The sequence below is a fragment of the Metschnikowia bicuspidata genome (genome assembly GCF_001664035.1).
Source record: "Metschnikowia bicuspidata var. bicuspidata NRRL YB-4993 chromosome Unknown METBIscaffold_1, whole genome shotgun sequence".
In the NCBI taxonomy this organism is placed as follows: Eukaryota; Fungi; Ascomycota; class Pichiomycetes; order Serinales; family Metschnikowiaceae; genus Metschnikowia; species Metschnikowia bicuspidata.
The window spans coordinates 1289878-1303370 of record NW_017387731.1 but is presented as its reverse complement, the minus strand read 5'-3'; the positions used below and the strand labels follow the sequence as shown (position 1 = coordinate 1303370).

At 45.5% G+C, this 13493-nt stretch overlaps 2 protein-coding genes across 2 annotated transcripts; one reads left to right on the top strand and one right to left on the bottom strand.

Annotated features, from left to right (window-relative positions):
- Nucleotides 1–5036: 5036 nt before the first annotated feature.
- On the top strand, nucleotides 5037–5801 carry IAH1 (isoamyl acetate-hydrolyzing esterase; the record flags this gene model as incomplete). The annotated part of the gene is made up of 1 exon (XM_018856507.1): nucleotides 5037–5801. One exon carries the CDS (start codon nucleotides 5037–5039, stop codon nucleotides 5799–5801), a length of 765 nt encoding a protein of 254 aa, XP_018713547.1.
- A 152-nt stretch (nucleotides 5802–5953) lies between these two features.
- METBIDRAFT_9382 (uncharacterized protein) lies at nucleotides 5954–10153 on the bottom strand (the record flags this gene model as incomplete). The annotated part of the gene is made up of 2 exons (XM_018859372.1): nucleotides 5954–9223; nucleotides 9299–10153. 2 exons carry the CDS (start codon nucleotides 10151–10153, stop codon nucleotides 5954–5956), a joined length of 4125 nt encoding a protein of 1374 aa, XP_018713546.1.
- Between the last annotated feature and the right edge of the window lie 3340 nt (nucleotides 10154–13493).

The window sequence follows — 13493 nt, the reverse complement described above, 5'->3', positions numbered from 1 at the left end:
TGTTTTTTGAGTGTTTTTTGAGTGTTTTTTGAGTGTTTTTTGAGTCTTTTTTGAGTCTTTTTTGAGTGTTTTTTGAGTCTTTTTTTTTGTGGATTGCCCCGGAGTTTTGGGGTATTGGGTGTCGATGTTGAATGGAGGTATAGTAGATGCTCCGTCAGCGATGCGTGGGTATAAGCGCTCGTGCAGCAGTGATGAAAGGTAGGTTCGGGTGGAGAGGCCTCATCCAGTGAGAGATGCCCGGGAGGACGACTTTGAATCATTTTTTTCCAGAAACTTTTGGAAAGACAATTCTTACGTAAGGGAGCTTGCGGGTCATTCATTCAAATGTATCACTTACGTCCCATACGCATTATGTCATCCACTCATAAAGCAGGGGAAACCCTGGACTCAGCAAGAGGATAACATGAGGTTCAGTTTTCAAAAAGGGAGAAAGGGGAAGCCAGGGGCCCAGGCGTTCCGTGGCACTTCGCCACAAAAGTGGCATCTCTTCAAAGCCACAAACCATTCTGACCCGGTGGTCCTTTATTACTAGCGCGGGCAACCACCACCCTAGAATGAAAGAGATGAATTGGAGTAATGCAAATGGAAGTTCTTAACAGTTATCACATCTGCACCGAATTCAAGCATACGCCACATACTAGTGAAATAATCAAACGCTTCCCAAAGACTGATTGCCTGTTTCAGCTTGCGAAAGCATCTACATTTCACCTGTCAAAAATTCAACCCTCAACGATCTTCCACTCGGAAGAAATCCCACTGCAATGGCTTAACTCTCGATCTTGAGTTACTCCCAATATGAGAAGTCACCTCTAGCTCAAGTAAGCCTGACATCATATCACGTATGTCCTTCTGAATCTGTTGCTTTGTCATTGATTCGCGGGTATAGTCATCTGTCTAAATGCTATAAGATGACAATATCCCCCGCGAGTTGCTTCCTTGATTTTGGATGTTTGCAATAATTTAGCACTCATGCAATCAGGAAAACTACCTACTTGATCCTTATTGTGCTTCGAGAACAAGGAGGTCTCTGATAATAGACTCATGGAATACTCAAGCAAATACAACTGCAAGAATCTTCACTTGTATCCTCAGCCGAACGCCCTAAATTAAGAAGCTCCAATAGCTATTTTATAGAGTACCAAGTATCATCCTACACCACCGCTACTTCAATATCTTGTCGACATGTGGTATTTCAGCCAGCTACCTTCAAAGGCTAACTCTAACAAAATCATAAATAATTGCCCTGTTTTGTGTATAAAAACGTTTTTTGTTTAGTTATCAACTTTGAGGTATGCAATGAATTCTGAACATAAATCCTTGGGTAGTCTGTAGTCCTATGAGCGGAAAGCTTCCACATGAATCCTCAAAGCTGTCAGTTATTCCTCGGAATCTTCTCAAGTATTCCAGTGTCATGGTGCTTGGCTGTTCAATATTGCTTAAAGATTCACTTAGCTTTTGGAGGTGGATAGTTTAAATGCACCTTCTAAATCCACAGCTTCTAGTAGTGCGTTTTGCCAGCATTCAGAGTTTGAACCTTTAAATAACTTGCGTAGTGGTTTCCGACCATCCCAAAATACCTTTCATCGAGGGATTTAGGCTTGTAAATTTCAGAGTTTATGGAATCATGGCTAGTGTGGTGGTCGTAATCAAAGAAATTACAGCGTGCCTGGAAGCAACTTCGTCATCTGTCGTCATCTGTATTTTTGTATCACGCAGATCCACTCAGCTTGAGGACAGAAAATGGCCCTCAAGAGTGTAGCAACGTGAAAATATGATGAATTTATGGAAATAAGGCTGTTGTGATTGCTGCCAGAATCAAAGAATTTGTCGTGTGCTTGGAAGCAACGCATCACCTGTCCTCATCTGTATTTTGTATTACCCAGATCCGAGCACCCTTGAAGTCCAGATACTGGCTCTCAGAAGTACATCAATGGATCCGATCGAGCACAAGACTTTCTTCATCGTGCCCCATTGAAATGACACCACGACTGTGTTTAAGCGCAAGTGTTTGAATGTAATTTCCGCTTTTTAAAGTCCTCGAATATACACCCGGAAGTCCGGGTCATGTACAAGCAAAGATTGCTTTGCGCCGAATTTTGAACATGCTTCATGGCGGCTCCTTGGAGCGGCTTGTGCGTGAAAATGCGGACTATCTCATAGATTCGATGAGTATAAGTATCCTGGTGTCTAGTGGTCTCACGCCCTCGCTACCTGAAATTCTACTTGTAGTGGCCTGGAGTCGTTATTGCTGAATCGATCCCAGGATATTCTCAGCGAAATATTCATTGTCATCGACTCTTTTCATGGACACTCCTGGCTTGTGGAAAACTTCTTACAGTGTTCCCAGAGATTGTACTGTAGGTGATGGAATTGTACGGATCGCAATTGTAAGATAACACTAGGCTTCTCCTGGGTCAAACAAGCTCACCCAATAAGTCGAGGAGCTGGAGTAGCAGGGAAGAAATGCTCAGGCTTATTGACAAAGCCAATATAATAGTGGATCCTTTTGCTGACTACGATCCTGAAAAGGAATATTTCGTACGAAAGCCTGGCGTTCCTTCTCGAGATCAAATGGACAATTCTGATGACGAGAATGAAGAAGATATACCAGAAGAGCTTCGGCAAGACTCGCCAGAACCATGGCCCTCTCCAGAGCCAAAACGATTTATACATCAGCGCAACAGCTATTCACCCGTGGACTCCAGCTTTCGCCCTACCCTTCCATCAAGTTGCGGATCCTAATTTTGCATATCCTCAAAGACGCATACGTGATAATAAGCTCCAGTCACAAAATCGTGATGCCCATACTTACTCAATATTGGCCGCTTCTTCTTGTTATGAGTGCAGGTGCATTGAACGTATCTGAGAACACCCAAGAGACGCTACTGGTACAAACAAAGCAGCTAATTGCACCCACTTTGGAGCTAATGCTCGTGATATTTGATGAAGATAAAAAGCATGAAAAAATTATTTCAGGTCGGTTCCTTCAGAAATCTTGTCACTGCCCCAACCTACATCATCCGAGTCCCCCCAGAACTAATCAGCACAGATCAAACTCAAGCAACATTGATCTTCACAAATCTTCTTAAGCCCGCACAAATACCACCATGAAAACTCATGCAGTGATTGTCTGGTACAATCCCAAATCATCAACTTCACTGAATGGAAAACTCATCCAACTTCGTCTCCACGAAGACCCAACCTTAAAAAAAGCCAATCAGACGATTATGTATGGTATGAATCAATAAATCTAGTGTCATCGGAGGAATCAGTTTAAGAAATCTTTGATCCGTAAAGCAACGTGCCAATAAGTGACTTCGGGACAAGGTTGACGGTTGAGTATACAAGTGGTGATGAAGTATGCTGCGGACAAGCCCACGACACTAGTGATGGGATTTACAAGAACTAAATTCACACTTCAATGCAACATCAGCGAGAACTGGTACGTGCTGACGTATAATTCTATAAAGTCAGTGACGATGCAAGAGGGAAGACTGTATAAGGCAGAATGGTGGGGCGATACAATCCACCGTCTGCAACAACTGTGAGACATCCAAATAGTGGTAAGAATATAGTCCAGAAATTCGACAAAATGCACATAAGACAGCCGTCGTCTATTTTCATGTATGGGTCCTTGGGAATGGCCGTTTTTCTGTAGTAGAAACCATGAAGCGGTGAAATCTGCCGTATTGCAATAACAAGTTTTTATCCTCTTCTTTTTTTTCTTCTTCTTCTTCTTCTCCTTCTAATTGCATTGGTGAGTGGTCTGGAAGCTGCAGAACGAGATTACCGGTTAACGAAATACCGTGAGAAAGCGTTTTGGCCTTGTCTAACATGATCACGATATGCACCAATACATCTTCATTGTCCGCTTCTGACAAGAACTGACAAAACTAGATTGGTTCTTCACCACGATGTCCAAGGCATACTCAAAGACGTGGCGAGTCGCAGGAGGTACGCTCCTCGAGTCCGCTCCACTCATCCAAGATGAATTGACTTCAGGAGACTTCCAGCATTCGAGGACTTAATATCCAATGTGTAAAGAGAGCCAAGAGGACCGTCCAGGCCGTGACTAACGGAAGGGGGTAGCTGACACTAAATATTTGAAAGCTATTTAAATGTCTTTTATATATCGAGTTGATTTTGGCTCGTTCTATCAGATGAATGTACCAAAGAAGTGACAAGCTAAACGAAGTAGTAGAAGTTCATACTGATAATCATGTGAAATGCAGAACAAAGAATACAAGTCATAAATGGAAGGGTGACGTATCTTTGTGACAAAAATTTACAAGCCTTGTGCGAGCATGTTTCAAATAGCCATATCTTTCGATTCTTCTCCCTGCATGACAGTAATTTTCGAGGAAAATAATCTTTTCAGATCACGAATTTCTAAGTGATAGGCTCGGATGGGCCCAGTACCTATAGATTGTCATAGACAGAATAGTGAGCTGTGATCGCACGTATTAATTGTCTGATACCCCTTATCGTCAAGCTCTCCAAACGCAATAGAAGACCGAATATGTCCTCTTTCAATACTTCTGTCAACAGCTATAGCACAAATTGAAACCTGGAAAACCAAAAAGATTTATGTTTCCCGCAATGTGTCTTTGCTAAATAAGAGCACATACAGAAGCGTCTCGTCATGACATCACGGATATTAAGCATGGTCTTCAAGATATAGCCACCTAAAACCACAAGAGCTTTTTCCTTGCACTCTGTTTCACATCACATATATTTATACCTTAATCATCCAGAAGTATCAAGAATCCCACCTTCTCTCCTTTTTTTTTGCGTATCACCGCCAAAGAAATTATATGACGTAGGCCTTGACGGCCTGGGCCCGTGCATCCAACATTACTGTCGCTAGGTCGGCGATAGCACCTCCTACATATATACGCACTATGACCTAACGATACAGAACGAGACTTACGGAATTGAAGTCCATTCGCTTCTTCGCCGTGCACTACTACTTCTCTTCCCATCAGCTTGACACTTTTCTACTCCAGCAACATCCGCAAATCTAGCCACCTCAGAAAATGCCTCTCTTTTTCGACAAGTTTGTTCTTTTTGGCGACTCCATCACCGAGTACTCGAATAAGCAAGATGGGTTTGCTCTTGCCCCGGGGCTCCAGGATCTCTACTCTAGAAAAATGGATATTGTGACTCGTGGCTTCAGCGGATATAACACGGACCAGGGGCTTGTTGTGTTGCGTGAAGTCTTGAAAGCGGAAAACGCAATTCCAAATTCAGTGAAACTCATGTACATTTTCATGGGCACCAACGACGCCGCTTCCACGTTTCAGGGTGTTCCCGTGGATCGGTACAGACTGAATTTGAGCAGAATGGTGCAATTAGCCGCCAGCCAGGGAATCAAAGTGATTGTTGTTGGGCCTGCATTGCACGACCAAGCTTTGGTCAGTGAAATGAGAGAAGAAAGAGGAGAGCCAGAACAGGCCCACTTTTCTTCCAATGAAAACACGCGCAAATACGCCGACACGGCCCTGGAAGTGGCCGCAGAAAACGGCGTTCCGTTTGTGGACTTGTGGTCCGAGTTCCAAAAGTATGGTGAGTGGTCTACCGAAGATCTCCTAGCAAACAAGCCCGATTTGGCCGAGTTGCTCGTCGATGGGATCCACTATACACCCAAAGCATACGAGGTGTTTTACGATGCTTTGGTCGAAACCATCGTGAAACACTACCCGGATCTTGCTCGGCTGAGTCTAAAACTCAGGCTCCCTTACTACCGTGACGTGGACTATGGGAACATAGAAGAGTCACTCATGAAAAGTATGGAAGAGTGATGGCGTTCGCGTCTTGGAAGATATATTGCAGCTAGTGCAAAAACAACCTGGAGGTGTAATTTCCAGCATTGCTACATGCCAATAAGATGATCAATTTCAATTAATAGTTGAGATCTGACCCTCGTCAATAAATATATACCTACCCCTATACATCATTCTCTTTCCAAGAAATCCTCTGCCACAATGTTTGACTTGCTGCACATCTGCTGAAAGATGCTGTCCTTCAGAGTGAACAAATTCCACGGCGTATCAAACTCCTTGATCTCACCCTTATCCAACACAAGAATTCGATCATAGTGCAAGATGGTTTTCAAACGGTGGGCAATACACAAAATTGTGCAGTCCTCAAATTCACGCACAATAGTACTTTGAATCTTGCTGTCGGTCTCGTAATCCACAGAGGACGTGGCTTCGTCCAAAATCAAGATTTTGGAACCTCTCACTAGAGCCCTGGCGAAAGAGATAAGCTGTCTTTCTCCTAAAGAAAAGTTGGCGCCATCGTGATCGACTTCCCTCTCCAAATGAAATTTGTGCAAATTGTCGCTCAGCTGGGCCTGGGCCTTGATCAAAGCCATTTTACCGCTTTCAATCAAACCTGCTCTCGTCAAAGCTGTCCACAATTCTTCCTCAGAACTCTCGCCAAACGGGTCCAAGTTCTTGCGGATAGTACCCTTGAACAACACAGGATCTTGGGGAATGATCGACAATTTCGAGCGCAAGGTGTGAAGACCGAGCTGTGATATATCAATCCCATCAATTTCAATCTTGCCAGACTCCAACTCGGACAACCTGTATAACGCAGCCATGATCGACGACTTGCCAGCGCCAGTTCTGCCACACACACCAATTTTCTCTCGTGGCTTCACGTCCATGTTCAAGCTCTTCAACACAAGAGGCAACCCAGGCCTGTAAGCCAAAGAGGCATTTTCGAACCTGATCATACCTGTATCGGGCCAAGACTCATGGGGCGTGGTCTCTGAAATGAGCGCAGGCGCTTCCTGCGGTAGTCTGAAAGCGTATTCACTAAGCCTTTCCACTGAGTTGAACTCATTTTCCAACTGCGTGAACATTCTCACCAAGAGCGATAACTGGCCGGCAATTTGCAAGACATAAGACAAAAGCAAACCAACAGAAGAAGCGCTGATGTCGAACACACGGAACACACAGAGGAGGGATATCACGATCACAAGAATGGTGGCGACAAAATCCAAGTGAATGGCCAACCAACGCTGGTTGGCAATGGTGATGTAGTATGACTCGTTCATCCGGTTGATAAGAGTACTGTTCTTGTCGATGAACATGGTTTCCTTTTTGTAGGCTTTGATGGTTTCCATGCCGCCCAAAGTCTCGTTGAAGTTATTGTAGACTAAAGATCGTTGTACAGCCTCCAAGCGCTTGACCTCTCTGGCAGATGCCTGATAAAAGTTGGAAACCACTATGAAAATCGCAACTAAGGCCGGAATGGCAATGGCGAACCAGGGAAGATAGATGACACATAAAATGAGCACACCAACAATGGTGGAGAATATGTTGACTACCATGCGGAACTGGTTACCGATTTCGTTGTCCAAAGTGTCGGTGTCCTTGGTGAATCTGTTGATGATCCTTCCCATGGGAGTTGTGTCCATGTATGACATGGGCACACGCAAGATCTGCTCGACGGCCTTGATATGCAAGACCTTCGATGCCTTGATAGTCATGTAGGTGAGGAGCAAGAATTGTATGGTGATAAACACGAATGCCAAGATGGTGAACATCACGTAAAACCCGATGTAGAAGCCGTTGCTCTTGCCGGGGAATTTGAGCTCCGTCCAGAATGACAACCACGTGTTGGTGAACAATTGACAAAATACTGAGATCATGGTAAGAAGCACAAGCAAGGGCACAATCGAGTAGTGCTTAAAGACCCCGGAGCCATATTTGATGTAGTTCCGAACAACATCGAATGAAATGGCGTTCACCGCCCGGGCTTCGTCCATGATTAAGCGACCGTCATTATGTTTATTAGCGTCGTAGTCATGGCGCACTTTTTCTTCGTCAACGGCAGTGGACTGGCGCGTGAGCTGCTTGGCAATCAACTCTTTTTCTGCATTTCCATCCGGGACATTTTCCTCGTCCTCTTCTTCGTCCTTTGCCCGGGCGTTAAATGCCATCAACTCGCGGAACTCTGCCACGCGCAGCTGTAAGTCGTCCAAGAGGCCCACTTCTATGGTGCCATCTCCTTTCAAAAAGACTATGCGGTCGGCATCGCCAATCAACGACAACTGGTGCGTGGCCAAGATCCTGGTTTTTTCGGCCATCAAAGTCATGAGGCACGAGTTGACAATGTGCTTTCCGACACGGGCATCCACAGCACTCAACACGTCATCCATCAAGATGATGTCTTTGTCTGCGTACACTGCCCTGGCCAAGTTGATCCTGGCTTTCTGGCCCCCAGACAACGTGATTCCCCTTTCGCCAATCTCGGTCTGATCGCCCGCAGGAAGAATCTTCAAGTCGCTCTCAAGCGAACACGCATATACCACGTCTTGATACCTCTTCTCGTCGAGCGGGCTGCCAAACAAAATGTTCTCTTTGACCGTGGTATTTTGAATCCATGGGGCGCCGCAGAGCAAGAGCGAGCCCACGGTGTCGATGGCACCGTCTTTTCTGCTCATGAAACCAGCAATGGCGTTCAAGAGCGACGATTTGCCGGTGCCGATAAGGCCTGTGATGGCGATGAATTCGCCCTTCCGGATCTCCAAGTCGATGTTGCGCAAGGAGTCGAAAATGGTCGCCTCAAGCGCCTCCGAGGACGAGCTGGAAGACACGTCCAGCTTTCCCAGCGCGGCAAGCGGCACGTGCTTTCCGCTTTTGGACAGTTTGTCGCCGTGAAGCGTACCAGAGTCAGATGACGTGAGTTCGGGCTCGGCACTCTGGTACGAGTCCCACTTGAACGTGGCGTTGGAGATCTTGACAGCCAACTTTTTGCGGTCCATATACTCCACCATTTCCGGCCGCACGTCCGTTTCTAGTGCCAGAGTGTCTGTCTCCTCGGCGGCCAAGAAACCAGCCACTCTTTGGATCCCCACAGCTGCGTCAGCTGCAGTGCTCAAGGCCAAAGGAAGCATGAACACCTGCTGCGTCAAGGAGTTAAAAAGAGACACCGAGGAGAAGATTTCTGCTGGAGACTGCGTGGAGCCCAGGGTGGCATACACCACCAAAAAGGACGCCATGGACGCAAAAAGCGTCAAGGACGTGGCAACCGATACAATGGTGTTGCGCACCATCTGCATGTTGAAGATGATGTGCATTTCGTCGGTTCTGTTTTCCGTGATGCGGTCGAAATACGGCGCTTCCCACGAGTAGAACTTGATCATTTTGAGGTTGGACAACACCTCCTTCATGTAGTTGACACGCGAGTCGGTGAATTTGTTGGCCCGCTACCGGTAGGCAAAAAACAATTTGGTCACGATGCCCATGAAAATGATGAACACAAACGTGATGCCTATGCCGACCATGGCCGGGGCACCGATGTTATCACACAAGATGCCAATGGTGATGCCCACGGCCACAGGAAACGAGACGAGGAACGGCTGGAAACCCAAGGCAAAATCGATCCGCGCCAAGTCGGTGCTCATGATGGATGTGATTTTGGACACCGGGTAGTCGTGCCTCAGCTGGCCGTTCAATCGGAAAGACTTGTCCAAAATGGCCTTGACTAACACTGCGTTGGTCTGCGCCCCGGTGAGCATGGATTTTTGAAAGGTGTGGTTCAAGAGCAAGCCAATGACGAGCACCAAAAACGAGCTTCCAAGCGCATAGCCGACGCCGGACCCGATGCTGACGTCTGCGCCGAGGGCCCGGAGCTCCACGAACTCAATCAACTTTTTAGAGAGCAATGGCGCGGTGGACAGGCCCACACTGGCCAACACCAAGAATATGCATGCTAGCGAATACTGCCACTTGAAGGTGAGGAAAAGCGCCACGGTGAGGAAGTGCTTCAGCAACTCGAGATCCCGCACATCCTCGGCAAACGAAACAGACGACGTTTCCGAGGTTTCGCTTCGCTGTTTGATTTTGGCAAGCACGTGCTGATGTTGAGCGGTATCCAAACGGCGCTTGAAAATGCCCTGGAATCGCCTTGTCAAAGTCTCCACCTTGATATCCTCGTTGAGCGTGAACATGTCGGCCGGCTCTAGCGTCCGCTTATAGCCGACCCTCATAACCGGGTGCAACCACCAGAAAAAGAGGTACGACAACGGATTGAGGGTTGTGGGGTATTCCGGCCGCTCATTTTCCTCTGGAATCGGCGGCACGGTTTTCGGCAAAAACGGCGTGAGGAGCCTGTTTTGCAATTGTAGCTCCGTCATGTTTTCATGCAGCCACATATATTTGTGTCGTGTGGAAAGTGCTGCCTTTCAATGGTAAAAAGCCTTGATTGCTCATCCGGTGCACAGGCATCTGGTTATATACGTGAGACATTTCGATGGGGCAGCGGGAGGAAAGTCAGCCCAGCAGTCGTAAACGTGCGCATGGCGCTGCAAGGCGGTGCTGTCTGCAGGTCGCCAGTGGTGGACGGTGACTTCCGAGGGGCAGGCGAGCCGCGCCAACTGATCTCGTATATGGTTCATTCAATGATATTAAGTCTATCATGTTGTGATTGTTCAAGCCGATTGTTGGGGTACACCGGGGAAGCTTTCAAGGCTGTGGATGCATGGTGTGTAAAAGGGAGAAAACGAATCTTTGGGTCGCCCCAGTTCCTGGTCCCCGTTGTTGAGAGTATTAAAGTCGATGTTGGTGGATTTCTTGGCCAGCACAGCATCAGATCTGAAGCTGCAATATAATTAAAAGCTGCTGCTTTTATGACTAGTCTAGTGTCAGTAAGCTAAAATGCTTATTCTGAGCCATTTGAGTTTTAAAGCAATCACTTTTCACGTGTTCTTTCTTGAGCTGGAGCTGTGTTTCACATGTGACACGTGATCTAAACCTGGGAGCCATGACTCCGGTCCGCGGATATAAATGGCAGTCCTGCACACAGCTTCCCAAAAGCCTATGATCGGGCCAGAACGCCCAAAAACGTGACATACAAAGCCAAGAGAAGTGTAAAGGCTAGGCCTAGTGTTCGCGAAGCAAAGCTAGAACCCACTATCACAAGAGGCCGTGCCATCTTTATAAAGTCGCAGCCATGCGGTGACTACATCTCCTTTTGATGTGTCTCGGTGAAGGCCTGATATTATGTGGCTTCCACTGTCCTATAATCCAGACCTGCAGGAGAGAGCCACAAAATTAGAGCCGGTAAACTAAAGCCACGAAATTACATTCGGGCTTCCAGCCACTTGGCCAATATATCCCACTTATATCTCAAACTCATGCGGCTTTTTTTTTTTTTTGAGTCGGCCATGAATTCAACTCTTCATGTCCACAGGCCCTTTATACTCTTCTATGAATCGCTTATTGAACGCACAATCTGTACATCCAAAGATCAAGTGGCTCCTACGTTCGAGGGCCATATGAGTGCGTGCAGCTCAGGCCACCAAAATGTGAAGATTTTCTTGTCACTGTGTGTGGATCCAGAATACTTGATTATTTTAAGATTTACTTTATATGCACGTCTGCTATAGGCCAGGTTCATTCAAGAACCTCTAATTCTGCAACACCACAATATAATGGGAGGGGTTCATATTTTTTACTTGCCTGAAGAGAAAATCAGTGCTGAGGGATTTTCCACCTGTGTGACAGTTTCTTTGTCCGAGGACTAAACATTATACTTCAGCTGGATATGCTCAGCACTCACACAAACCATATGGGACCATCTAATATACTGTTTTATTTTTTCTAAGATGAATCTGATGAAATCAGGTATATTGAATCTGAAGAAAGCAACATATTGAAAAATCTTAGGTGTCTGTTCATTCTTTGGAGTGTTCTTAGTCGTAAGAGATATTCAGCTTCAATGAATGCAAACATGTAAAGACCAAATTCTTCTTTAGAGAGAAATATTATATACGATACTTTTAAGATAGCCCGGGATCGCAAGTTTGACTTGTGTTAACCGGAACTGCTTCGCCATACAGTAGTAGTTTAACCCAAAGTCTTTTAGTCTTTTATAAATCACCTATATTACCAATACTTTTCAAAAATGAAAGGCTTGAGATTAGATAAAGATTAAATTCTCAAGCATAGCTAAGTCTCAAGCTATCCCGCTGTTTTTGGTTGATAAAAAGGGTACTATCTCAATATTCACCAAATCAGACCCCAGTGCTGCTAACTTCTTATGCCAATACTCTTAGAGAGTAAAAGTAGCCCAAGTGAACTCTTTGGGAATTGAAAGTTCAAGAAACAATAATGAGTGTAGTTAGGGATGTGACGCTGGCAAGCATCGTAAGTGAGTTAACGACTACCAGTAGCTTACAACGAGGCTAAGATTCACACCTAAGCCAAGCTAGATTAATAGTAGATTTGCCTTTCTATATCTAGGACTATCCCACGAAAGATTGCCAATGTTCCCGCTTCAGGAAAACAATACAAGGTTCAATCTGGCATATAAGCCACCTTAGTCAAAGTGGAGAACTACAAAAATAGAAGAATGTAGTCAGACAAGAAGATTCGGTGATTCTTTGGTGCTTGACGTCCGAGAGTCCAACATACACAAAGCAATTTGCTTTCATCCATTGCCAGAAATCTTGGTCGTTCTCTTTTCATAACTGGACCACGACGCTCTATCAAAACCTTTGGACAAACATTCGGTACCGCCAACGGAAAAGTCACATCATACCTAAGCTCTATGCTATTTTTCTGTTTCTCGAAATTTTTTGTGCATATGCAACGAGAGTGTCTAAATGAATCCTCCTGCCAGATCCTCGGTTCTTTGTCATTTGCAATTAGGTTTCGCGTACTCCAACCACCTCGGTTTTTCGTGCCCATCCCCAGCTTTCGTATATTCAGTAATCTGAGCCATCCTCGGCTATTCGCTTCCTCGGACACTGCTTCTGTACTGATCGTTGTGAGCAATGCCGTCATTGATTCTTGTGGGATATGACCCATCACAGTGTAATGAACTGTAGCACAAACACACGCTTATGTACTCTGGACTACTATGTCCAAGGGTTCAGTAGCAGGCACATTTCCAGTGCTTTTGAAAAAAGAAGAAAAAAAGAAAGCTTTGAAACTTTTGAGAACTTTCACCACCCTCAAACAGCCCCCGGACTTATGACTGGCCTTGCAACTTCCAACGTATACTCGAATTAAGAACGACCTTCGACTTTTGGTCTCAGGAATCAGTCAGCTCTCCCCAGAAATGGAGCGAGCAGAATTATGGAATAATGCTTTGAATTAAAAGATAAGATAGCCTCATCGTAGATAATGGTGACAAACAGAATAGGTGAGATAATGGGCAACTCGCCCCATTTTAGTGAGGGAAAACGCCAGTGCACTACCAGGGCAATGTAAAAAACACACCTATTTCACGGGGCGTAAAATGGATTCCTGTGCCTCCATTCCAATATACCCCTCTGTTTATGAATAATGTCCGATTCCCAAACGTGCGGCGTTCGCTGCGGGTTAGCCAATTTTCAAGCGTTGCAAGTCACTCTCACCTTGAGACGACGTATACAAATTTGAAACCCGGACATGGAATCAAAATTATATCCGTGTCTTGGCTTTAAGATCACTTGATGACACATGGATCGCAAAATTCACCGGCAAAAAATA